Here is a 26,990-nt window from a genome sequence, read left to right as displayed (position 1 = left end):
TTGATCAGTGGGTTTTGGTCAGTGGTTGTTGATCAATGGTCATAATCATAATTATGATTAAGGAACTGACCTCCCAGCCCATTGTTCCTTCAGTGGGCTGGTTTCAGTCATTATGCAAATGTAATGACTGTTAATAAGATTTGGGGAAACCTGCAGTCAGCTGAGACTGAAGAAGTCACTTGGATGAGTGACGAAACGTTTCTCCCACAAAACGCTACGTCCAGATGAACAGAATCAACTTTTGGAGATCTTGAGCATGTAATTTCAGGGTTAACCCTGAATATTCTATACCGCGAAGGTGGTTCACTTATCAGGGTAAATCACTATGGTGACATATTCTACTTTCCTCATAAGAGATCAGGTTTGTAATTACCGCCTGCTGACCAATCAGATCTCCAGAATACAACGATCAGTAGTGAATACAGATTCTTAGACGTACCATTATTACTTTATTTTCGCCTGTCTTTTACCTACATTTTTGCGATTACTTTTGTTTTATAAGCATCAGTACCTGATCTTAAAACAGGAGGATGCCTATTCTGCTGCAGACTAAGCCTATGTTTGAATTCTGTTTTTATAATTCTCTTTTACAGCAGAACTGAGAGCGAACTCGGTGATAAAATAATTTGAGTTAAATGTTTATTTTACTGGTCTGTGCGCTAAATCACAGATTCACGGGTTCTTGTTCTTTATAGATTTTTGATAATCATTTTATCATCTGATAAAATCTCTGATTGGAGCAGGTGACACTCATAGGGATCATTTTCTGTGGAAGAAAAATGAGCCATGAAACTGCCTTTTAGATTAGTCAGATACCGCTAACACCACCCCAGGGGAAACCTTGGGTTAACTTAGCCAGTTTATAACCAGCTTTGTGTGACTGCTTATCTTGATCATCAGCGATAGGATAAGTGAATCCAGACAGCAGAGAGATACGGGTGTGTTAAACTCACCCTGATGGGAAAACTTAAAGTAGCACAGTCAAATTCGAGGTGGTGAAGCGGAGCCCACCTTTAGACGCTCAATTTCTACTCAAACTTGACTTTATGTTTGTGGCAGATAAAGATAATTTGGGTCACAGAAGTCATTGAAATGAAACATGACTTTTTATTAATTCTTCCAGCATTACATCTGGTGCAAACACTGAGCAACATAACCAATGATAGGTCAGTGATCTTCACTATACATTTATTAATAGTTTTTCTAGTTCCATTTTTTTTAACAAAGTGTTAAATGGGTGGAAAACATGTTTTACATTAAGAGTTTTTTGAGTCAGTTGCCACATGGCACAGACTGTAGCAAACTACAAGTAAAAATCTGTCAGGGGTGACAGAAGGAAAGAAACACAATGTGGTTTAACGCTTCCTCCAAACTGGTAAAAACTTTGAGAAGGAAGGGAAAGGGAGAAGAGATCACTTACAATGAAGTATGACTTTACGATGCCGACCGGGGGGACCCCCGGACCATGAAACAGTGGTGTACATAAGCTATCACAGAGTGAACATGCAGAAATGTCAGCCAGAGCAAACCAGAAATCAAATACTGGTTTTGTGTAGTAAACTTTGAAGCATGTTCAACTGAGATCTCCTCTGAAAACCGGTCGAAAAGTTTTAGTTCAAAGGAAGTACAAACGGGTATAAAAGAAAAATAATTTAAGTACAAGGAAAGGAAACTAAACATTCTCCATTAAAAAAAATCATCTAAAGTGGAAGGAAATAAGAACTAGTTTCCTTCCAGTTTTCTAACAAGACCAAAGAGTGAGTGGAGAGCCAGTTTCTGTTACTAGAGGGATCAAAACAAACAATATTCATTGAGCCTGTTGGTACATTAGACAGTTCTTTAATTTGTGTTTTCACAGCTGCTAGTGTCAGCTCGACTTGTGCCAAACATCTAGTGGTTATGTTTCTCAACGCGCCACTTAAACCTCTTCAGACTCTAAAGAGCACGTGGCCTCTTGGGATTGATCTGCTTACTGGCTTGCTCCTCCTCCTGCAGTGCAGAGCGGAATGACTTCACTTTATCTGTTGAGGAGAGCAAAAGGATTTCACACATTTAAAAAATGTAGCAGGAGGGCTGTACTCTATTGTTAAGTACAGAGGTAAGTTTCGGGCATACCTCGGAGCTCAGTGAGGATTTCTATCTTTTGATCTAGGATCTGCTCCAGCTGCGTGGCGTAAGACTCCACGTCATAATCCACCTCCTCCGTCATCTCTAGCAGCACCTTTTCATCTTCCAGCCACCGGATAGACTCCTGCTCAGAGGAGAACAAAGAGAAGTTATAAATTCACTGTCAGGAGCTGCAATTTATCTGGATTCATACAAGTATGTATGAGAAAAAGAAAAAGAAAGAAACAAGGAGAGCTGGAGTGTTTTCTAACCTGGAAAACAGCTCTGTGGTCCTCTAGGACCTGCTCCTCCATCTCCACCAACTGTGACACGGCCTCATGGAAGGTGAAGAGCTGAGGAGACACTTCTTCCTCCTGTGTTTACAGATCCAGCAGCAAGATCCAGATTTAAACAAAGGAGATCAGGCATTTTTAAATAGCTACTTCTAAACTGTGGCTTCTTTCCCTTTATACGTCACGATGTCTCCAACAAACAAATATTCTTTAAACCTGAGTAAAAACCCATGTTTATTATTTGGGTTTTAAACCAGACTGAGTTCTTCCATTTGTGTTATTATTATATTATCTCACTTTTTTGTATGACTCATTTTAGTCAAAAATCTAATTTTCTTAAAATTCTTAAATTAAATGGACTTAACAAAAAGCTACAGCACAGAGATCATTTCTGAAATCTGGTTATCAGTGGACCTCACCTTCATCACTGATAAATAAAAGTTTGAATGTTAATCCAAAAAGAAAACACTTGGGGTGGTGTAGGGGTAGTGAAATACGTGGCCGCTGTGATATGGTAAATGGGCTGGTACTTATTTAGCGCTCATATACCAGTATCTTGCACTGATTGCACCTTGTAGGAGCCAGGGACTGAACTACTGCAGCTGCAGCAAGTTCCAGATGCAAACAGTCTGATTTGTGCTTCAAAGAATCAACTGTGAGCACTTACATTCTGCTCACAGAGAAGTTTGAGGTCGTCTCTTTGTGGTGAGATGCTCAGCCACTCTTCATCCAAGAGATCCAGCTGGTTGACAGCATGGATATTGGGGCGTCCCCCTTCCATCACTTGGTTGGGGTCCACCGTTAGCTCCTTTACCCTGCAGACCAAAAGAAGAAATAAAGAAACACATCAGATCGCAACGACCACAGGTCAGACCTGTTTTTAACCAGGCTGATGTTTGGTTTGCGGTTCATGGTTTGTGCAGCATGGCAGCTTCATGACAGCAGTGATGTCATGCACAGGCACAGATGACAATGGTCAATTTCCAAATATCAGTTTTCATGGTAACTGGAGTCTGGGTGTTCAGAGCTCATGTTTAACTAGGCTCTCACAGAGCTGATGAGGGATTACAGCACTGTACCCAACCTGCAGGTGCCAGGGCCAATTAATTAGGACTACGGCCGGGATAAGGGATTACCCGCTGAGTGTTTGGCTCAAACAAAAGCTCACCGTGGATGTATTTGCCAAACAGCTAAAAGTTGAGTTTTGCACCAGCATTCTGACTTATCACACCCAGCTATCGCAGTTATCCCTGACATCCGGGGCATGAACAGCGATGAAACAACAGAGCAAATAAAAGACACACCCACACAGACAGACAGACATATTGTTCTTCGGGATTTAGCAACACAATTTAAAAAAAAAAAGTTTTGTCTACAGTTCAGATCAAAGTCAAAGCAGGGATGAAAAGATGAATCACATCAAAACATGCAGATGAAAAACAGAAAGGGGAAGACAGGAAGTGTAGCGCAGTGAGGAGCCGATAAATGAGCTCATGGGTGTGTTTTACAATGCATTAGATACACAAAGGGACAGCATGCACTGTGTGTATTTGTGCGTGTGGTGCTGTGCTTTGGGAAGTGCTTGACCTGCTGGGAGAGGTAGCAGCAAAGTCATCATACTCAAAGGTATTGGTGGGCGAGTGCTCAGGGCGGCTTCCCTGACCGCTCTGGGAGAAGGGGATGTCTGACGGACTAATCCCAAACTCCTTCACTCTACACAGCCATCATACCAGCACACAGAGCAGCAGAGGGCGGGAAACAAGAAGGAAAGAAAGTAGGAAAAAAAAGGGAAGAGGATACAAGAGTCAGAACGAACAAGAGTAAACAGAGAAATTTGGAGTAGTACAGCTAATTTCAGATTCTATAAAAGCCACTGGACATTACAGAGGAATCCAAAAGAGCTAAAATTTCATAAAGGTGAATAATCCAAGAAGTTCCTGTAGCAAGAAGATACTGTCCAAATCACTGGAGTGGGTCATCTCAACCCCACCTGTTAGCGTAGCGTAGTGTGTTGAGTGTGTTCTCACACGATGTCATCCCAGGAGAAATGGTTGCAATCTGGAGGAAAAAACAGAATATGTCATTCAGATTTATTTCATATTTATTAACCTGTGGAAGAGATGTGATAACATGGCCAAAGACTGTTTATGAAGACAGAGGACTGACCATGCATGTGCGTGAGTTTTCCCCAATAAAGGAGTCTCTGAGGACCTGGGTGAGCTTACTGGCTCTGAATGGCGTATGGGGCTTGTTACGACCCAGAGCTCTGATACACTCCTGAAACAAGAGAGACATACTTGGTAAATTAAAAAAAACAAAAAAAACTAATGGAAAAAGTATACATGACATTTCTTTGTTATTTTACAAATCAACAGAAAAAAAAAAATGAAGTGGTAGCCAACACTTGGGAATTAGCTACTCCACTATCCCTTCACTGCACACAGACCTTCAGGGCTAACAAGCTTTTGTTGATCTCTGCGCCCTCCAGACGAGTCTGCCGGTCAGCGCTCGATGTATCCGCCCCCCTCTCATTGCCCGCAAGGTCGATGAGGGAGAACTTTCCATGCATCTTCCCCTTCCTCCGGAGAATGATCTGGAATACGGCGTGGCTGCGAGACGAGTGAGCGTTGGCTGACGTCTGCCCTGATGTTCTTTTGGGGGGTGATCAAGATGATGAAGAAGAAGCAGCAGCAGCGAGGGCAAAAAATGAATAACTTTAGGAGAAGGAAAAACATCCTCAAAGAACATGAATATTGTGCTAGACGACGTCTGCATGACAATAAACGAGTTTCAGAGTTTTGATCTGATCACTGATCAAATACAAGAACTCAAAGTCTCGGGATTCCTGAGAAAGTTCCTGCTGTCATACCTGCAGCTGTTTCCCACTTCAATGAGTTTCAGGACATCCTCTGTGCACTTGACCTCCTTCTCCTGCAGCCCCACCACCTGCACTTGCTGTTTCCCATCCTCCAGTACCCTCAGCTTAGCTTTACGATTCAGCAGGTCAAACACCTACAAACACAGTTCTGTCAGCATTAAATAAAATCTCTCCTTAAGAAAAAAATAAGAAGGAAAAAAATGATCACACATCACTTACCTTCCCACTGTAGATTTCAAAGAAAGTTGCGTACACTTGTAGATCTAACTTTTTGTAGCTGGGTTTCTTCAACATGAGAAATACATCCCGAGCTGCATAAAAACACATGAGAGATCGAATTCCAAAACAGATCCAACTTATCCTTCAGTCAACAAAGCGCTACATCTGATGTGCTTACCAGCTAATGCATAAATTCCTTTAGAGCAGTCTTGGTTTTTCCCAGAAAAATCGCCACCCATAGTCTGTGACACAATGAAAAAATAAATATATACAAGTTCAAATGTATTTTATACACAAATTATATAAGATGCACTCCAACTACAAGGATAAAAGTCTTCTGTTTTCTTAAAGGCACATTAATTGTAACTCACATGTGTTTTTCCACTGCCTGTCTGTCCGTAGGCAAAGCAGGTGGCCATGCCTCTCTCAAAAATGGTTTCCACAAGAGGTCTGGCTGTGAACCTGCAGGAGAAGACAAAACACAGTCATGCGCTACTCCATCCCCAAATTTATACATAAAATATTAACAATTAATTCATCTAATTTTGTTTGTTAGTCACCTTTCTTCTGACTAAAGGAATTATATTAACATGCAAAAAAACAGATTTCAGTTTTTTATTATCTATGAATTTGCAACTTGAAAATGTCAAACTGTGGCTATTATTTGAATTAGTTTGGTTTAGTAACAATGCAAATAGATAAACAGTCTTTTGTAGTACGTTTCTAAATGATTAAAAAAAAACCATAAAACGATCACAATCAACACATTTCGGTCCAATTCCGCTGGCCGAGCGGCCAGGTCGCACCCCTCAATGAGTGTGGCTGCGCTGATCCAGGGTTTCCTCCCCCTAGCCGATATTAGTGGCAAAACACTGACTTGTTCATTTGTAGTTTGTGCATCAGAAACCTTTTTTTTTTTCCCAGACATAGCTGTCTGCAAACATCTCTCAAAACTAAGCTAAGACAAACACTGCAAATACTGGAAAGTCTGGTTGTTCTTGATTGTGCGCCATTGCTTGGCAGAGACTCACCGCCTGTGTCTTTGGTCGGCTTATCGTGTGCTGCATCACATAATCTGAATCTGACTTAATATTGAATAAATCTAACAGCTCAGATGTCGCTTCGGGTCACAAACCTGTAAACCATCTCGTTTGTGGTGCTGTCGTCAAAGGCGTAGTCAAAACGGAAGGTCTGGTTCTCCAGGTAGCGGGTCAGGTCCACTTTTTGTTTAGGTTCATGAACCATCACCACATCCTTACTGGGAATGGTGATCACATCCAAATCCTTCATGGACAACTCTGAAACACAGCAGAGGCGACACTTTCAAATACAACAATATAAATAAGTACTTAGCACGTAGCATGAGGCGAAACTCAAAGACCTCACCTTTTTTGTTGAGTGGACGTTTCCTCACACAAACGCATATTCTGTGCTCTTCAATCTGGGCAGTGCAATGAGAAGGACATTTATTAAACTTTGGATGAAGGTCAATTCTTACCGATCAGGAGCGAAGAAGAATTTTCACCAGGTCTGCTGTGGTCAGGGGCCGGTAGTCTAGACTGGCTCGGAAATCTCGGATCATGTACATGATCTCATAGTTGGGGATGGTGGTGTCCACCTCCTGAAGGACAGAGACAGACAACATGACAATTATCCTCATGTCAAATAGATTCTCACTTCAATGTAATCAACTCTGTGGCAAAGAGAAAAAAAAAGAACAACATCAGTGTACCTGAGCTCTTTTCTCCCTGAGCTCCTGCTGCTGAAGCCGGCGTCTTTCTCTTTTCTCTTGAAGTTTTTCCACCTCCTTCACGCAGTTTGACTTCCTTCGTGCTGCCATTTAGAAAAGAAAAACAATAATTCTCCCACCTTTCACATCATGTATCAACAGCTTTCTCTTCCTCTTTCATCTCACTTACAATATGTCACTTCTACTACTTTCCCAGCGTCTTCTATCAGCTTTCCTTTCTGTTGGCCTCTATTTAAACAGCAGAGAAACCTTGGGCTGGCTCCAACAAAGCAGAGCAGTGATACAGCTACTATACACCAGGATGTAGCGGCTGGCACACAGTGTCTCCCGCATAACATTAGCTGCTTGCTCTACATAACCAACAAAAGGCCTTTGCAGCACTGTGTTTCAAAACCTGTTTTTTTTTTTTTTTTTTAATTTGTGTCCTCAAACACAACAGGACATGTGACCTCTAAAAGGAAAATTAAAAAAACAAAGACAAAACCAAAAAACACTTACAATGCAGGATATTTGCCTTGCATTACTGTTTTAATCCAGTCTGATTACAGTAAGAGGCTGTTTCAAATCAAGAATGATCGTCTTAAGAAGGTTATTCCAAAGCTCCCGAGCACCACACCCCCAGATTAGTTTTGTTTCAGGTCAATCAAACTATTAGTCACCATTATAAAGGAACACAAGTTAGCAAACATGTGAGTAAAAGCCATTTTTAATTCAGTGCAGAGTTCATCAAAACTATGTTATTCGATTAGCCCCAGCTCAATGCTCGCCGCTGCAGCCCCAGCTTCCCGCTGCAAAGCCCGGCCCGAGCCCTGTGACACCTGGCCTCCTGCTGGCTCCAGTCCCTGAGAACCCAGACTATCGGAGCAGAGGGATTAATAATCTGCTCTAATCTGTGAGGAGAAGATGAACTGGGTCAGCACCGGGACAAGAAATATAAGAGGAACTCAGCACCGTTACTGCTTATGGGCTATTCAGTCTGTGTGGAGGGGAGCTGAGGGGGTGAGGAGGGGGGACAAGGCATTCACATCATCCTCTCAGCTTTCCAAATGACAGCGAGCACTTTGAATAAAAGGCTATCGTTGCTGTCTGAGCCCAGAGACGTAACACACATTACCGCAGGCTCTTCCACGTGTGTGCCCGTGTGTGACTCAGCAGAAACCAGACACACACACACACAAAAAAAAAGCAGCACAGCCAAACGACACCACAATTTTTTTCCCCTCCTAATACCCAGAAAGCCTGTCTGCTGGATGGATTGTGAGTGTGCTGCTTCTTGTCCACGAAACAGCTCTGAGCAGTACGTGGCAGACATTTGGCTGAGTGATCTTCTTGTTTGACTAGCGGTCTATCGGACTCTATTGGAAACTATCAGAATCACTGTGAAGCACTGAGGACAGGGGTAACATGCAGGTGATACATACAAAGCTGTCCAAACTCCTTTCTGGATAGCGGCTGATGTGAGGACTCTGTGATGAACATGTGGTCAACAAAGACATGACATTAAAAGATTTTGATGATATGCTTTTGTGCGATCGATGCATTTTTACTAACGCTGACAGTACATTTGGATTAAAAAAAAGAAAAATCTTATATGGATTACACTTCACATTTGCATAAAGGATTAGTCTAGAAGCTTTTGGCCAACTGCTTAAAACTGGTTTCTTGAAATGATAATTTTCTTGACGAATGTCATGATTGTTACCGTTCTGTAGCTGCTGCTGTGTCTGGGCCTGAGTGGGCTGTGCAGGCTGCTGCGATGGAGGAGGTGGAGCAGGCTCTGGCTGCTGAGGCTGTGGAGGTCTGGCCCGGGTTGGAATTGCTTAAGACACAACAACACAAAGATTAAAATACAAATATCTCTGATCCAGATGCCACTACCAAGCAACATTGACAGCAAAAAAAACAACAACCCCAAAATAAATAAATGAATGAATATTAAAAAGGAGGAGGAAAGAAAAAAAAAGATAATAATAATAATAATAATAATGAATAAAAAATTCAGAATATGTTTACTTTGGTCAAATTTGTTAGCACAACAAACATGTGGATGGTTTACGTGTACTGAAACTATAAGGCTGTGAGAGTTATGTTTGTATTTCAGAAAAACGCTTTCTTATAAATAAGGAAGCAGCTGAAAGTAGTGGGTAGTTCTGTATATAAATGGATTAGTCAGTATTTATCTATTTATCTTTTTTTCTTTTCTTTTTTTTTTTTAAAAACACCGGGTGTCCGTACTGATGCACCACCAAAGGGATTTGTGTCTCCTCCTGGTAGCTTTTTCTTGTTTGCTAAAAGTGTAAACGACTACACTGGAGCCACTATGTTTGCATTGGAGAACATATTCTATTAAACTATCAATTTTACATTTAAACAACTACTGCCTGCCCACACTACAGTACTGTTTGGCCCGTGTTTGCTGCTTGCCATGAAATGAGTATGACAAGAAGCTTTTATGAGACCATGGGTGCATTAATGCAAAAACGGCATATATGTGGATGTAAATGAGAATCTAATGTCAAGAAATAAAAATGATATGATGCTCTTATAAATGCTTAAAAAGTTAGTTGTTCCTGATTGCACAGGAAGAGTTGGTGGACAAAAAACAAAAACAAAAAAACCCACAGATTTTTTGCATTATAGTAAAATAATTGCTAAACTAAAGTGGGCAAACCCATGATGGAAATAAACAAAACAAAGACTGACAAACAAAAAATACCAAGCCATAGAAAGCAACAATTTCAATAACAATTAAACCACCATAAATATGTGAGGATAATGTTGCAGTTCCTCAAACCTCTATTATCTCTGGATGGAGTATCATTCTTAGGAGGTGCTATCGTCCGTCGGTTCTGTGAGGGGAAAACAAATAAAGAGAAATGACTACTGAGTTAGCTAGTGTGATTCCTACTTTTGTTGTCACAAAGTTCCAGACTTTTCTTATCGTGACTACTCTGCATACAAAGATACAGAAATAAACACGCTTTTTTGGAGGCGAGTGGTTAATGTATCCACATGCAAAGCATACTGTGTAGCTCATGCCACAAAACACACAAAAAAATTCTTGAGTCTGGGTGGGCTGTTGGTGAGACAAAAGGATGGTGGAAACCTTGAGCCCTAAATATTTACTGAATTTAGAAAGAAATAAACTCCAAAAACACTGAAGACTTTCACCTGTTAGTCTATATTTATGACACATGGTGTACTTAACAGGACCAGTTAGCTGGTTCCTGAGAAGGATCGAGGTTCTATAAAAAGATCCAGCACACTGAGCCGCACAGGTGACCCGAGGAAGCCTGGGCGCTAGCCCGTGAATGAGGGATGTTAAAGGGTGACAAAACAAAGAGCTGCTATTCTGAGTAATGTAAATCACACGCTACACCTTCAGGTGATGATAAGGTCACACAGCACCACTCACCTTTGCAATTTTGTTGACCTTCACACATGTGGGTGTAGGAGGAGGTGGGGTCTCTGGACTAGGGGCAATTTCTTCATCTGGAGCCACATCTGGATTAAGTGCAAATATACTCTCCAAGTCAATCTGTCCAGAAACAGAGCAGCATAAAGTCAAGTGATTATGTCTATGACGGGGGTTCAGTCAGTTTGAAAATACAGTGCATCACAAAAGCCTAAAAAGGGCTTAAATGGGACCAGTTTTGTACATAATTAAGGTGGACAAGAGTCTTCAAACTAACCCCAAGTGCTTATATTTAAACTTGAATGTCTCTTGTGTGCTGAGTAGTCAAAATTATCCATCAGATTTATTGCAGTAAAGCCAAAGGGTGTTGACCACTTTCTAAAACTGCTACTGAATGTAATTTTTAAAGTTCTGTACTGTAAATTTTACCAACGCTCCATGGGTGAAAAAGCTCAGAGACAGACTTGCTCCATGGACACTTTGCCATTTTGATGGGCTGAGAATCAATGCTGCAATTAATGGACAACTTGCTCCAACTTTCTCATTCGTTTTTATACTTTAAAAATCTAGGTAATGTGCACGCTGTATAAGCATTCACATTATTGAGATCCTCCTGCACTTAACTACTTCTGCATACTTTGTGCAACAGAAACCATTCTGGTATCAAAACGTTCAGTTTTTTCTGGAGAAGCGTGCTTTTATGAAGAATTCGATTTTTCATGGCATTTTGCCACCACTGTGTGATGACATCCCCTGCTCTTTAAATGGTGCTAGAAGAATAATGTGAAAAAACTTTCATCCAGTGTCATTCGGCAATTTCTTATTTCTCTTTCTGTTTTGTTGGAGGGACAAAGTAAACAGCCTGAAGCTGCCAATAGGGCTTTGGAGCGTGATGTCACGGGAGCTGGGCCACGCCCCCTCCCGCCATGACAGTAGGCCAAAGAAAGCACACGGAAGCGTCAGCTATGGTTCGTACGTGCTGTGTTGCAACGTTAGATCACACGATAGGGAAGGCAAGAAGCTGGAAAATGGGCTCTCTTTTCATCGTCTCCCCTCCTGGAGGCAACGGGAGGGATCTCATGTATCCGATATTACTAAACGAAGACGTCAGGCTTTGATTGCAGCGGTCAGACGAGCGGATATCGAGTTCTCTGCCATCCCCAATTTTTTGTTGGTTTGCTCGCGGCATTTTCTTTCCGGTGAGTTCTAAATAAATTCATATCTCTCTTAATAGGCTTTTAGCGTTATTTTGAATGCGCTGAGGTCATAGATAATTAGATAAAATATCCTAATGTGTGATGCTGCAGAACCAGGTCATGCTGACGGAGTAGCGTATTATTTGGCATTATTGCAGGCAAACCAGCATATGAAATATGAAACAGAGAAGAAAAGTATGTTTATTTTTTTAATTCAAGATCTGTTGACATGTACTTAGCAAGTACATACACATGAAATGCAAACTATTTACATGGCAGCGCACAGCTGGCAACCTCTGGCTGTATCTTGGTCATATGGTCAACGTACTCACAACGTGGAGGCTTAAAAACGGCCAAATCTTGTACCCAACCATTTGTGTATTAGATGTGCGCCTCCAGGGATTTATAATTCCGAAAATGATTCTCCGTGTATGCGCTGACTCCACAGACAAGGTACGTGACGATATCGGGATAGGACAATGGCGGTAGGCTGTCTGGGTTTCCGCTCCACTGCCTTTTTTCATACGGGTCCACATTACCGATGCACGCTATTTTTTCAAAGTACCGTCTCTTGGCGTCTGGACGCAATCGTTCGCGATACAGCCCTTTGTCTTTTGCGCTGATTTTAAGCATGGTTCTGGCAGTCCTGCTTCCAACACAGTGTGTTTGTTTTGATTTGTGGCCTTCTGACATGGCGCCGCGATCCCACAATGCACTGCGGCGTGACATCAACTCCAAAGCCTTATATACCCTCTGCAGTGGTTGCTTTCCACAAACTAAAGTTTTCAAACAGTTGTAGCATCTCCCTCTGTGTGTTTGTACGTCTCTGAGCTTCTGTGCAGGATTATGATTAAAATTGAGCTAATAACCGGCATGATCGTAGACTTGTGTCTTAAACACAACCTTGATGACTCCTTACAATAATCAAGAGGTGCACAACCGGCCGACGCACCACAAAGATTGTGTCTCGCGACACAGGACGTGATGTCAAAATTGTCACACGGCTATACATTTATAGATAAACATTTCTCATTTGAGATCATTTTTCATTTTGATGAGCTTCAGCTCCAAGTTTAGCTTTTTTTTGTTTGTTTTGAAAAAGGTCATTTTACCCAAATGAAGCTCAGTTTTGGTACCTTTCTCACTTTATTTAGCACATTTTTAGTTTTTGGTACCGTTGCTGGCCGATATTTTGCTAATCTTTTGCAATTAAGCTGATTTAGCAAATTCAGCTTTGAATATTTCAAACATTTTCAAATTGCAGCATTCACATTGCATTTTTGCTAGGAAATGCTTTTTCTAGTATTTTTTATTGTCTTATTTGGACTGTGCGTATGTGCTCCAAAGACAGGGCTGAACCAAATGCAGAAGCAGAGATTTTTATATAAATAATTCTGCTTATTTTTGTGCTTTTTATTATGTCCATGAAAAATAATTATGAAAATGTGATGCAGCAAGCCTGCCGCCAGATGTACTGTTAAATTTTCACACTGTCTACATGTGATCAGAGCTGCAGGGTGTGCAAGGGGTGATGTGTGGTCGAACATGCAGCTTAGTTGCATAATCACAGCAGCTCTTGAATGCTTTTGGATCTATTATTCATTGCTTTGGAAAATAAAAAGCACTTTGTGCTGTTAAGGAAGCTTTAAGAGGTAAAAAAACGGTGGTAAATAGTGGTTTACCTCTTTTCCCTTTGTGTCTCCATTTTCTATCCACTCCACTGTGACGCTCTCATTGTCCTCGTTAAGTGAGGTCACCATCGCCTGATGTATACGTCCTGTAAAAGCACCAGAGATGAGATGAACTCAAACATCAGATTAGCAGAAAAACATAAATAGCTGAAGGTAGAAAATACTGGGACCAAAATCAGTGTAGCGCTATGGAAAATTAAAAGCATTTTATTGTTTAGTAAGTACAACAACAACATAACTGCATTTGCCATTCACACCCCATGATTTATGAAATATAAAAAGGTCTAATTACCACCTGCTACCATGATCAGATCTGCATGCAGTCTTGTTAAAATAAAACTGTTTTTATTTGGATATACACAGACTTTAAAGAACATGTTTTTAAATAATATACTATATTATAATTGTTGTGTGACGACCCACTGATGTATTCTAGACATTTTACATTTTCAGTTGTGTCTGAAGTGTTGTGCTCCTACTTTTTTATTATTATGCCATATACATTTAACCTAGCTTCAATTAAACCGTTTCATTACTAATTATGTAAGCTTATATTGACCTTTATCCTCACAAACAAAGAATCTAGTTCCAGATAATGCAGGCATTTCAGTGAAATGTTACTAACACAAAACCCGCCTATGCTCACCAACAGAGGCTTTTATTTCATTTCCATTGTTCTGTAAGTGACTGAACAAATTAGGTTTCTTGTGAGAGGAAGGCAGCAGGCTGAGGCTAATCTTGGTAAGTTCAGACCAGGAGGTTTGATAATGAAACGTTAGCGAGACTCTCGGATAACAGAGATGAGAGCAGCTGCTGTTAGCCTCTGTGCTTCTCTCCGCCCCTCTGTCTTCAACACTGCAATACTAACAGCTGGAGAAAAAAAAGAAAAAGGACAAAAAAGAAAAAAGCTGCTCAGCCCTCCCATTTTTGCCTGTGCAGATCCAACTGCATGCTGCAAAATCCCTTCACTATCTAAGGAAACGGCATGCACCAGTATCCATTATTTAGAGACAAAGAGAGCAAGCCAGCAAAGATGCTTTCAATGTTCTCATGTGCTGAACATTTGATCAATTTACCATACAAATGTTTTACATTTGCAAAAAGCAGGGAAAATGATTTTCTCACAGGGCAGCCATTTATTCAACAGAATGCATATGTTCTATTTGTTAGGTATATATTGCACACTTGTGATAGCTTTATTTCCTTAAAATTTAGGTGATTTAGCAAGGTGTGGACATCCAGTATTTCAGCCATTCCTGTGTGCATTTATAGAAGATACAAACAGCCATAAAAATAAACAGAATAACAAAGTTAACCCAACCCCCCACCCTAAAAAAAACAAAAACAAAAATTAGTTGAAATTGATTTACAATAAAACACAAAGTTTTAAAATGTAAGAGTGGTTTTATACTAAACACAAAGGACAGATGAAGGGGTTTTTTGTTGTTGTTGTCATTACCTGGATAGATATAATTAAATTAATAATTGATTTAAGTATCATGTTCATATGCAATGACAGCTTATCTTACAAGAGCAACTTATACTACAATTCATTTGGTTTTGTTACTAGCAGGCAAGATGCTTTCACATTTTATTATCAGAGAAATCAGCCACATGCTATTATAGAAAACTTCCATACAGGCAGTAATGATAATAGTAACTAATCCAAACATAGACTTGAATTTAAACAGGAAATGTACATGTGGCCAAAAATATTTATCATGATATATATTTGAAAATTTGCGATAACGATATAACTAACGATATAATTGATGTGAGACAAAATACAACTCCACAACTTTACTAGCGCAAAAAAACATCCATTTATTTTCACTTAAACAAGCAGCTGTTTTTTATGTGCATTAAAAATATATAAAAATTTAACAGTGCAAATGCAAATTCCTTGCTGAAAGTTTAACCAAAGGGCATTTCCAGTAGAAATGGGCTGACATATCCTGAGCATAACCATGTATAATATCCACTAAAATTAAAAAGAGGTGCTTTGCAACATTAAACTGCAGTGTGCCAAATAAAAAAGTCAAATACCTATTTTTCAGACCATAAAGTGCACGGGATTATAAGGCACATTAAGCGAAACAAAGCAGTCAGATAAATCAAACTTTATTCAACTCATTCTTCTTGCTTCCTCAATTTCTGTACCATTGATTCATTAATGCTGTATTCTATCCAGGGCTCGCAAAATTTCAAAATCCCTGGTAGCCCTTCGGGCAGGGACTCTTCAGTTTTTGGTAGCCCAAAATAAATTTAAGTAGCCCGAATAAAAAAGGGAGCAATTTTTTTTATGTTTTGTTTCCGTTACAATATTATACTTTAATGTATAATATTGTAACGGAAACAAAACATTAATCAAAAAATTGTTGAAACACAAATTACAATATTGTATAAAAATTACAATCATCAACTCAAATACTTGGTTGTAATTGAACATAAATTTCTATGAACTTGTAAGAACTGTACAACAGGAATCAGTCTGTGTCAGATCCTCAATTTGAAATTTCCACTGAAATCACAGGTAAGAGGCAAGTGGAACCAAGATCTAGGCCATTTGCTTTTTGAAGTTTGCAAAGACTGCTAAATTTTGCCAGTGGTAGTTCACTCTTTGCAACATAGTAGGCTGTCCTTAACAGATTTTTCAGTTTGATTTTTAGTATGTTATTTGCAGACTGAGCAATAATCCATTTCTTGCATTTCTCATGGGTTCTAATGCGGGCCTTTCTTAAAATTACTGGTCCCAGTAACAAAGGCACTTGTCGACTCAGAAATCGAGGGAAACCAACAACACACCCGGCAGAACATTATGTTATTTACACGGGTGCACATAAGTGGTTCGCATGTGCGCATTCGCTGTCAAAATAAAAGACGCGCACCAGATAAGAAGTTGCAACGCTCGTTTGCGTCCATATAAAAGGCACTGTTTTTGTCCGCTAGAGTGGGATTTTCACGGCACATTCTGCACCAAATCTCTGTGCATTCATCATTTGTTTAAAGCCAGCTCACCTCCTGCAACCACTTTTCCTAGAATACGCGCTTCTTTTGTGGTTCGGACTCCATCTGACATTTCTTTGGAGGTGGAGGAACACCAAAGTAATTGCTTAAAGGAGCTTCTTCGACATCTTTAAGAGTTCTAAACAAATGTCTGTCCTCCTCCAGAAAATCTTATGGACGCAAACACGCGTTGCAACTTCTTATCTTGTGCGCGTATTTTATTTTGACAACGAATGCGCACCTGCAGACCACTTATGTGCACCCCTGGTTATTTAGCTTGTCATATTGCAGCCACAGAAATTCTTTTGTCCATGAAACCATAAAGCTGCACTTTCTTTTTGCCTTATATTCTGATTTGTCATAACTTTTCCGTTTTGTGGTAAGCTTTTCTTTGGCTGTCACTTCTTCACCCTGACCGGTCTTATTTGGCTCAGCAGAACTAAAATATATATACTGCTGCCTTTACACACGCACTCACATAACGCTCAGCGATTCTCTGCGTGATCAACCTCTCACATGTTTAAACTTCCTGCGGGAGATTTCACTTGTCATGTTTGATAGTAAACTAACGATTGATAAGACGATGTCAGAGGAATTGGTGCGCAAATTATAGTCACTCACCAATCAGTACTGTCGCTCTCTATACTAGGGCTGCCACAAACGATTATTTTGATAGTCGACTAGTCACTGATTATTTTTGCGATTAGTCGACTAATCAGATCATGCATCCGTTGGACAAAAAACGTACAGCTTATTGCACCAGCATGCATCTGCTCTTATATAACTATCATTAGCTTACAGCTTTAAGTGTTTAAGATATGTGCTAACTAAAAATAAAGACAAGATGATAGTTTATTAAATTTTAATGAAATTTGCAGATTGTTTCGGTGAAGTTTAATAAACTCCTTTCTATCTAAAATATAACAGGACACCGGAGTATATTCTGGAGCATCTCACACTTCTGATAACCAGTTGTCTGCTTGACGTTTATTCAGCTGTGTAACTATAACTTTAATCTCAGCCAAACCGATTTGCTCAGGAACAAATTAAATACTAAAAAAGCCAAACAATAACATTTTTAAGTTATCTAAGTGACTTATGTATGTTAAACCTGAGTAGCGAAAGACGGCGGTGGGTTTGAAAACGATTTGCCGGGAGTCCGGTGTTCTCACGGGCTGTAGTGAGCCTTGCCCCCGGCTAGCTATTGAGCTAGTAGTTAACAGGCGTCTCCGAAAATGTCGGAGCGCTTTTGAAAATATGTGGTGTCTTGATAAACTGACCAGATATTTGAGGTTTACACAGTTACATTCTCGCCTGAAAATATGTTAAACGTTTATTTTGTGACCCAGAAAGAATAATAACAGTAATATTAAAACTAACTAGCTGCCGCCATTGTTGGAAACTGAGCTGGGCTGCGCTATGAATTCTGGGACAGAGCTACTTCTTCTTCTTCGGGGTTTAATGGCAGCTGGCATCCTTGTACATGCGGTGCTGCCATCTTCTGTTTCAGTCCGTTATTACACTCTTAAATCCTACTACTTATTCCTGCGTCTTTTGTGATCTTACAAAGCTTCAAACGACACGTCGACTATTAAATCAGTCGTCGACGATTTTGATAGTCGACGTAATCGTGACTAGTCGACTAATCGTGGCAGCCCTACTCTATACACAGTTCGCGCGATTGCAAAGTGAAAGCAAAAAACAAGCGCAAATTCAAACGCGATTTCAATTATTCACATATAGGGCTGCTCGATTATGGCAAAAATGATAATCACGATTATTTTCACTGAAATTGAGATCTCGATTATTTGATGATATTTATTTAACAATAAAAATGTATTGAATAATGGCTTTAAAGATTGTCAAAAATAGTATAAAATAGTGTGCAAATACTGATAACAGTGCAAATGTTTGCAATATAAAAAATAAAATGTAAACATCTATGTTTAGTGAACTTTGCCATGTCGCTCTGTGGTGCAGCTAGGACACCAAAGTTTACACACTATGTCTACTTGATCCACGTCTGACTCCGCAAACCCATAATGTTTCCACACCACTGAAGGGTATTTTTACCTCTCTTTTCAGCCAACGGCAGTCACTCTCCTCTCCAAATAACTTCTGCTTAGCTTTCCGAGCTTCCCTCTGTTAGCTCCTCTTAATTGTTGTGCCGCGTGTTCGAAACGCAGAGAGGTGCGCTCAATTTGCCACACGGAGCAGCGCGAGAGTAAAGCACGAGGGAGGTGCTAATAATCGGCTCAGTCATTTTTAATGATCGTTGAAAGCCCAGATCGTCACATATTGGCAGTGGTTCACCGATGCCAATGACATATTTACCCAGCTACATTTCCGAAAGAATGCAAAAGCATTGACATATATTTTTCCTTCCTATGATAGCCCGACGGGCAGGGCAGGGATAGATTCTGGTAGCCCGACTGGAAAAATCGCTAGCCCCGGGACGTCAGGCTAGCGATTTTGCGAGCCCTGCTATCACAGCTGCTCTATTTCCATGTTGTTGCAGTATATTAATGACTAACTTCGTATTGTGGATGGATTATCTCAGTTGTTCTCCTGACTGAAGTTTGGTCCGTTTACAGCATCCTGCCATGCAATTGCATTTGTCCCTAACCATCAGGAACCCTCACGTTAACTTTTATCGAGTGGAAAAGTGTTAGCGTTCATCCTCCAGCTTCACTGTTTATGTTATGCTAACATAGCTGTGTCGCTAGCGATCACGTAGCACATCATTATATACCACCTAGCCCAACTTCAGTAACCCTACAAACGTCACTGCTGTTTAGTTTCCTGTCTTCAGTTATGTTGGAAGTGATAACAGAGCTGTAAGTTTTAATTTTTCAGAAATCTTTCAGTCAGAACATGGTATATCATGCTTAGGTAACTAGCGAAACTAGCGAGCTAACTTCCTGCTAACTTCTAACTCTGTTACATGTAATAAATTCTGTTTTCATGGATGCCTGGATGTTAAACTTAATTGTTACACCTGTTAAGCAGCAATGCTGATTGTTTTATTAAAGATGAAAGAATTTAGACAGTTTTTAACTCTCAGTGATGCTGCAGTGTTCATTTGACTTTGGGACCTGAAGGGGACGGAGTTTTGGACCCAGATTACTCCCAGATTTACGAGCACATTAGTCCCAACAAATACGGCAATAACGACGGCCCACTTGCATGTTCTACAAAAAAAATGTGCTTTGGTGGGTATCTGACAGTCAAACACCAAACCAGTTCCACATCACTGAAGTTGCACCATTTTTACAAACCGATTCTGGTTCATCCGTTTCACTCAACGATCTGCTTTCCCCCTTCTCATTCTCCATTGCCGCCATGCTTTTTTGGCCATGTGCGTATGAAAACAAAGGCACTGCGCATGCGCGTTTTACCCATATTCTATCGCGATATTATACTTTCTTATCGTTGCCTAACATTGTACTGGTATTACCGTGAACGGTATAATATGGCCCAGCCCTATATCGCGGTTCACTAGTCGCAGCCTCGCTGTTTCGCAGATTTTTTTTGTGCAATTTCAATTTCAATTTGTCAATCAATCTCATGTCGTTGTCTCCTATACAGTAAAGAATGCGTTCAGCTTGTCAAATTTACATAAATCTTCGATCGCTAGCAATGGGAATCTGAAGTGCTATACTGTATGTTTGTACGTTTTCTCCCCAACAAACACAACAATGTCGACGAAACATCGTCACCAGCGGGTGCCTTTGGTTTCATTCTATAATACCGCACTTATTTTTCTACGAAGGTTTGAACTTTGAGAGTGTTTAAACAAGAGAAGTGTGAAAATGTTCATGCCTGTCTGAGAAAAGTGTATAAAGTGTGTAGTGAGGGGTTTTACAGCCTTAAAACATCTATAATAATTGTAAAAAATAAAGTTGTCTACTTCGCGGGTTTCACTTATCGCGGGTTATTTTTAGAACGTAACTCCCGCGATAAACGAGGGATCACTGTAATAAAAATGTCCCAATAGAGATCGACAGACCACGTGACCGATCGCTTTACCCGTCGGCTTCCAGTGGCTGTCATGCGACCGGCTATGGCAGTTAATAATACAGTTTCTTGCCATTTTTTGTGTCTCTGTTTATCTCTGTGTAACTGTTGTCTTGTAATAGCCCGTGCGCGCTAGCCACTTGTACCTACAATCCTTTGCGGTTTTACCTCGGAAATTACGTCACATTTTCGATGTCTATAGCTTTGATGGAGGTTGGCACCAAGTCTTAGGAACAAACTGTCTGTAGGGTTGACTGGAGTAGACAGATCTACTCTAAGATCCTGTGTGGCTGTTACGACTAGGTCGCTTTGGACCCTAGGCATGAGCGCTGTATGGTAACAAGATATTTCTGCCCGTTTTCTCCTCATACACATCGACATGCACTGTAATGAAGGAAGTATTCACATCCTTTACCCAAGTAAAAGTACTAAAACTATACTTGTACAAGGAGAAGTGCTGCGAAGGTTCTGAGAATGTTACCTATGTCAAAGTAATCTGAACCGACTGTTACACTGCTATATGTCATTATCATTAGGTTATTAATATTATTCACATTAATCACAACTAAAATTGTTTTATTTGGGAAAAATAATGACCGTTTAATAGAACTGATATTGTTATACTCATCATGGATTAATTTAATGATTATTTTCTCTATTAGTTATTTAATTAGTTAGAAAAAGCTCCAAAAACAGTCGAGGAGTCGAGGTCTGAGGGCTCTAAAGAGTGAACAGGAAGATGACCTAGAGTCAGAGTTGAAGGGTACCAGAAAAATCAGGTCTTTGTTTAAAATGCAATCACACTATAAACACAAAAAGAACTCATTTCTCTTTTGTTGGTCCACTTTAAGATTGTTGAGTTTGCGTCTTCTAAAAAGAACTATATGTAAAAACATTCTTGGGTGTCAGAAGCTATAAAAAGTTCTGTTTCCATTAGTGCTATTCATAACCAGATGGGTGACCTATCACAGGTATCGGTCCACCACAAACTGCATTCATCCACAAAAACTGGTCTTTGGAAAGATAGACTGAAAAAAAATCTAGCTAAATTATACAGTGACTGGGGGGAAGAGACATGTGACATTAAATGTCACATCTCCAAGAGTAGCTGCACTCAGAGGATTTATGGAAACAACTGTGCTAAGCATGGCTCTCCAAATCACTGCTCCATCCTGCTAACCGCCCTGGAAAAAAGACGGGCTGCATGCTTTTGCCAATGTCAAGCAGCAAGCCGCAGACCACAGACTTCCTGTGGCTTCATCGCGATCAGACTCAATAAACTACTTGGTGCATAAGTAACGGCAGCAGAGAAGAGAACAACTTCGCCCAAACTACTTTGATAAAACAAGACAAATGTCTTATTATTTTATAATATGTAATTCTGAAATTTAAAAATGAAACAATATGGAATGTAAGGGGTTATAAATAACCAATAATTATCTAAAACATAATAATAGCAACAACAACAATATAATTTTACACAAGAAAATCTGCAGCCCAATACATGTACTACTTAGGTGGTAATCAACAGACACCGCACAATGTTATCACAGTACTTAATTAATGATACGATACAATGACAATTTTTAACATTTTTCAACATGCTGAGTGCTACAGTAACATATATTCTGATTTATGGCCGTTTTTCAACTCAAAGTTAAATAAAGCAGGCGGTCATGAAGTTTAACACAATTAAGTACACTTTAGTTATTATTTTTTGCTGCAAAATGAGATTGTCAAGCACACCAACACTGTCAGTGAAGCCTGGCCATAAATGGTGCCAAAAATACCGAGTCAGTATGCTATCAGCCTGTGACTGAATGGGATCAAGCAAGCAATTACATCCAATCAGTTTCTGATAATAAAGCAATTAGCTGTGATGAATCATCAAAAAATGCTGTCTACATAGGAAGAAATTCACATATAATTATTAAAGTTGGTCTCAGTAACCTTCCTGATCTACAGGAATATAAGCAGAATACAATCAACTGGCAGCCAGTTAAGTTGAGTCCCCTTGAGTTGTGCTCATTGACAAAGACTCATTCAGACTGTCTATCTGCATTTATAAATTAGACAGCAATTATTTATAAGCCTCTAACAATCTCTGAGAGCGATTGCAGTGAGTCCAAGTCCAGTTGCGAGTGTTTGCTGGTCTGTCTCTCTGTGTTGGCGATACAACCTGTTTAGGGTCTAGTTTGCCTCTCACACTGCAACAGCTGGGATAGATCCACCCCTAATGCTGACCTCAGTAGATAAGCGGTTAAGAAAATGAATGGATTAAATGATACATAAACGCACTATTCTGTTTTTATTTACACAGATGGAGATGTATTTATTTCCCAGACACAAAGGAGGAAATAAATAGCAACAATCCCCCTCCCCCTCCAAATCAATCATCAGCCAAATTGTTATTTTAATCACCCATATTGGCACTGGTACAGAACTTCATGAACGCCACATCTCCAGTTAGAAGTTCTCTTAAAATACAGTACAATACACCTATTAATGGCCAGACCTCCCTACTATTATACATACTGCTATAAAAAAAATGCCCAATAAATATCAAACCGAAGTCCTTGAACTATACTATTATAAAAGGGGTAGATCTGTTACATTAAAGCGACAGCTAAATGACACAATGCTCAACAGGTACTAGGGGTTGAGTGGATACAGTTGGTCTCACTCTAAATGTCAATTTTGCACAGGTCATTAGGTTCAGATATAATAAGGACAAGGCTTGTTTTAGGCTCATTCATAACAAACCACAACTACAAGAATAACAGTCTAAGGCAGTGTAACTGTCATATGATCCTGCTGAAACTGATGAAGTGATCACTTTCCTCCCAACTCTGCTAACTTTGCAAGATGTTTGTTGTGTCAATGAGCCAACAGTTGGATCTTCACTGTAAAATGACAGCACTTCGTCTTTTCTGCTACCAGACGAGAGTGTTTAACTGAGCCTTATAGTGAGTGCAAATGCCAAGAGAGGCAGTCATGATGAACCCATAATGCAACAGTACAAGAAATTTCCCATGAAGAGGCTAAGCAATGGTGCTGCTTGTAGACATTCGCTGTTAGCAGTGGCAGGAACTATGTAAACTGAGCCTCAATAGCAGTAAATGGCACTAAACACAACACTGGACATCAGGAGCTTGTGTAACCTGTTGTACCCAGAAACACATGTTTTAAAGTACTAACAGCGTAGGTCTTTAATTTGGAGACACACAAGTCTTAAAAAAACGATTTATTGATTTAATTAAAAGTAAAATGATTATTTTTGTTATTACATTTACTTTCAAATGGCAAGGCAGACATGCATTTTAAAAATCGAGAAGTGACAAATTTGCTTAATTGGAAACTATTCTACAGTTCTTTCTGCAAAGCTACAGACCCAAATGGACAGGTTTCAAGGACACAGCATATGTCCAGACACTGTACACCTACAAGATCCACATGAGCTATTGTGCAGCTGTACTCTCTGACCTTGCCAAAGACGGGGATATTTATTTTCCCCCCAGACTTTAATAAACTGTAACGGTTGCCTACATCTTCCTCACAGACATACACTGTATCCTTAGACTTAAATGAGCTGAAATGTCAAGTCACACACGGGCTTGTCTTACTGAATGCCCCATCAAGTGCCCCACTTTTTTACTAAAACCTTGCTGAATGGGTACACTGACACCTCCCAGGAGCAGAAGGGGCTTAAAATGGGGGTGCTCTAGTTCTGCTAAGCCTGTGGAATAAACAAAACCCTCAAAGCATCGTTTTCACCCACAGAACCAGAGACACCTATTAATGAAACCATATCAACATGGCAAATATTCAGAAAAAAAATTATGCAGTGTATATACACCACACAGACCCTTGCCTCTCCGGTACTCCACTCTGCTCTGAAAGACCCTACTATGCAAAACCATAATATTTTACTAAAAAAAAAACAAAGATAAAAAGAAAAGAGGAAAGCCCAAATATGAATACTCAAAATTGATATCCAGGAACAATTAAGAGTATAATACCTTTAAAGGTGTACACATCATCCTCTGATGACTGGAGGTAGTCTAATTAAACTGCTCCTAATTATTTTCTATGAGACCTAGCTCTCAACAGGAATAAATATGAAATGGAAAAAACACAGAGGGAGCGAGTGAGAGTCCTGGCAGAACAGAGGGAGCCGGCTGCAACAGATGGGGTGGTGGCTAATAGCATGAATCTGGCTTGAATCTGGACCAGCCCCCAGAGAGAGAGGGAGAGGGCAATCCCTGCTCTGGATACAACACCAGACAGACAGAACTGGTTCCTACTGCAGCCCTGCTGTGCATCTAGTTCACATCTCACTCTTGATCTTAGGACAGAGATTATGGATTTAGGGACATTACCAGTGATGCTAACCAGCACAGGGGCTGCAGCACACCTCTGGCACTAGCTTTCAAGCTTACTCCCGTGTGCTTTGTGCACAAGATTGGTGCTGTTTGAGGGTTTGTTGCAAAACAATTTCACTGGGTGTAGCCAAGTCCCGAAAGGACCAGCAGGAATGACACAAACTTCTGTGTCATCTTTGGCTCTATAGCCCTGAAGCAATGCCGAACAACTACACAGAGCAGCAAGAATAAAGCTGGCATTCACAGAGGAGAGTCATACAACAACTAGCCTCTCCCTTTTCTCAGTCTACTCATCTGTTAGCCTTCAGAAACAACTTCAGCTCAAGTGAATGCAGTTTAACCCCCTTTTTTTCTAAGCTATTATGACTACATTCTTAGTACCACTACAAAAAACCTAGGGCATCAGTAGGTGCCTCATATTTAAGGTTACACTATCTACAATTATATATCCTTGGCATTGCCTCTATTAAATAAAACACTATCATCTTTTATGACCCATGCAATACCAAGAGTAATAGAGGAAATAAAGGAAAGAGTTATAAAAAAATGGCCTACGTACATGCTCTTGTTACAAATGTAATTTTATGGCAAATGACCGTGATAAAAGACAATATGAATACAAGATTTTAGACCTCAAAGGGGTTTCCATAACAACTAGCGGTTCAGTTTCTTGAGAGAGCATTTAATAAACTAACAATGAAAGAAAACGGGGATAAAATATAACCAAAAACCAAACTGCATGTTAACGAAACCGATTTTACTGCGGAGCCACTGCTGTGTGAAGCCGGGAAACCGCACACAGCCTTTGGCTAGCCACAAGCTAACGCTATTCTTGCCGTCTACGTTAGTTAGCTAAGCTAACCGGGTTAGCAATCCCGCTAGCTTGGCTAATTATAATTTTGAATTCCCTGTTATAATAAATAATTTAAGAAACTAGGTGGCGCTAGAGTTAATATATTTGTATGCTTGATAAATTCCCATCAAAGACATTTGTTGTTATCTAATGATAAGAATCTAGAGGTATCGGGAAATATCTTCTGAATGGGCATGCTAACAAAGGTAAGGCGCCCATTCAAAGGCTTAGGCCGTGCTGAAACTCTCCGCCCTGACAACTAATATGAACCTGCAGCTAGCGTTACGCTCTGCAGCCAGAAACAACGGTTGCTATATTCAACAGCAGCGCAGCAACAAAGATCCCCAAACAACTTATACACCGCGACGGGAAAAATAAATAGACAGGGTGAAACTTACCATCGCTGCGTTTTATCTCCACATAGGTACCAACGACTATCTTCCCAAAGCCAGACGCCATTCTACATCACTTAAAAATGAACAAATACAGGACTAGAGACTTATTGTAAGCCGAGTAAAATCAGCTTCTTTGGCAGTCTTTGGTTTGGGAGGAAGATGCAGTCAGTGGCAGCATTACGCATTACGTCAAGAGCATTACGTACCTACCAAGAATAGCAGTTTCTTTCCGGTCAGCTTTTTCAAAATAAAAAAGTGATGCGGCTCATAAAAGCATTGCATTTACTACAGTGTTTATAATTGTTATTTCTTTAATCATAGGCTGTTGCTGTAAAATATTGGATTTCTTATTAAAGTTAATTGAAAAACTATTACTTTTACTTGTACATTATCACTTTGGGTACAAACACACCATAATAAATATATTATAGCTATTATAGGCTGTTGTAATTGACTCCAAAATAAACAGATGTTGTTAAGATTAGTTCCCTCCTAACCAACTGAATTATTTAAAATGTTAGGTAATAATAATAAATGCTCATTTTTCTGTAAAATGAGCACTTACATTGAGCTCAAGTTTCAAATATGTGATACAAATCTTAAAATGCAATAAAAAATACCTTTAATGACGTATATAAACATATATGACATACATAAATAACTGAGGAGGCATTCACTTACACTAATGCATTTTTTGGTATGAACAAAAATCCCTCTATTCTGCAATTTATGTTGCAGTGGATGCAGTATACCACCTGGTGGTACTACTGCTCTAATAGGTCCAGATAA

The 26,990-nt window shown here is 39.9% G+C and overlaps 1 protein-coding gene across 5 annotated transcripts; it reads right to left on the bottom strand.

The window, feature by feature from the left end:
- Positions 1-1,087: 1,087 nt before the first annotated feature.
- On the bottom strand, positions 1,088-26,395 carry LOC134638522 (kinesin-like protein KIF2A). Of its 5 annotated transcripts, XM_063489215.1 has the most exons (22): positions 26,205-26,395; positions 13,540-13,634; positions 10,662-10,784; positions 10,041-10,095; positions 8,949-9,065; positions 8,668-8,712; positions 7,229-7,329; positions 7,022-7,117; positions 6,883-6,937; positions 6,632-6,794; positions 5,868-5,958; positions 5,675-5,738; positions 5,497-5,588; positions 5,269-5,411; positions 4,846-5,050; positions 4,566-4,676; positions 4,390-4,457; positions 3,987-4,112; positions 3,067-3,214; positions 2,379-2,480; positions 2,116-2,251; positions 1,088-2,021 (listed from the first exon to the last, which is right to left on the bottom strand). In XM_063489215.1, the coding sequence occupies exons 1-22, from the start codon at positions 26,263-26,265 to the stop codon at positions 1,936-1,938; spliced, it is 2,283 nt and encodes a 760-aa protein (XP_063345285.1). In that variant the 5' UTR covers positions 26,266-26,395; the 3' UTR covers positions 1,088-1,935. The 5 variants fall into 5 exon arrangements, with proteins under 5 accessions (XP_063345285.1, XP_063345287.1, XP_063345286.1 ...); XM_063489217.1 differs by lacking the exon at positions 3,987-4,112; XM_063489216.1 differs by lacking the exon at positions 8,668-8,712.
- Between the last annotated feature and the right edge of the window lie 595 nt (positions 26,396-26,990).

The sequence above is a fragment of the Pelmatolapia mariae genome, linkage group LG12 (genome assembly GCF_036321145.2).
Source record: "Pelmatolapia mariae isolate MD_Pm_ZW linkage group LG12, Pm_UMD_F_2, whole genome shotgun sequence".
NCBI lineage: Eukaryota > Metazoa > Chordata > Actinopteri > Cichliformes > Cichlidae > Pelmatolapia > Pelmatolapia mariae.
This window is presented reverse-complemented; position numbering and strand designations above follow the sequence as displayed.

Excerpts from the sequence above, each read along its gene's own strand:
- LOC134638522 (XM_063489215.1), bottom strand. The coding sequence starts at position 26,265 with ATGGCGTCTGGCTTTGGGAAGATAGTCGTTGGTACCTATGTGGAGATA. Across the intron at positions 4,458-4,565 it reads AAAACTCACGCACATGCATG|ATTGCAACCATTTCTCCTGG; the intron begins GTCAGTCCTCTG and ends TTTTTCCTCCAG. Across the intron at positions 4,113-4,389 it reads ACACTACGCTACGCTAACAG|AGTGAAGGAGTTTGGGATTA; the intron begins GTGGGGTTGAGA and ends ATGGCTGTGTAG.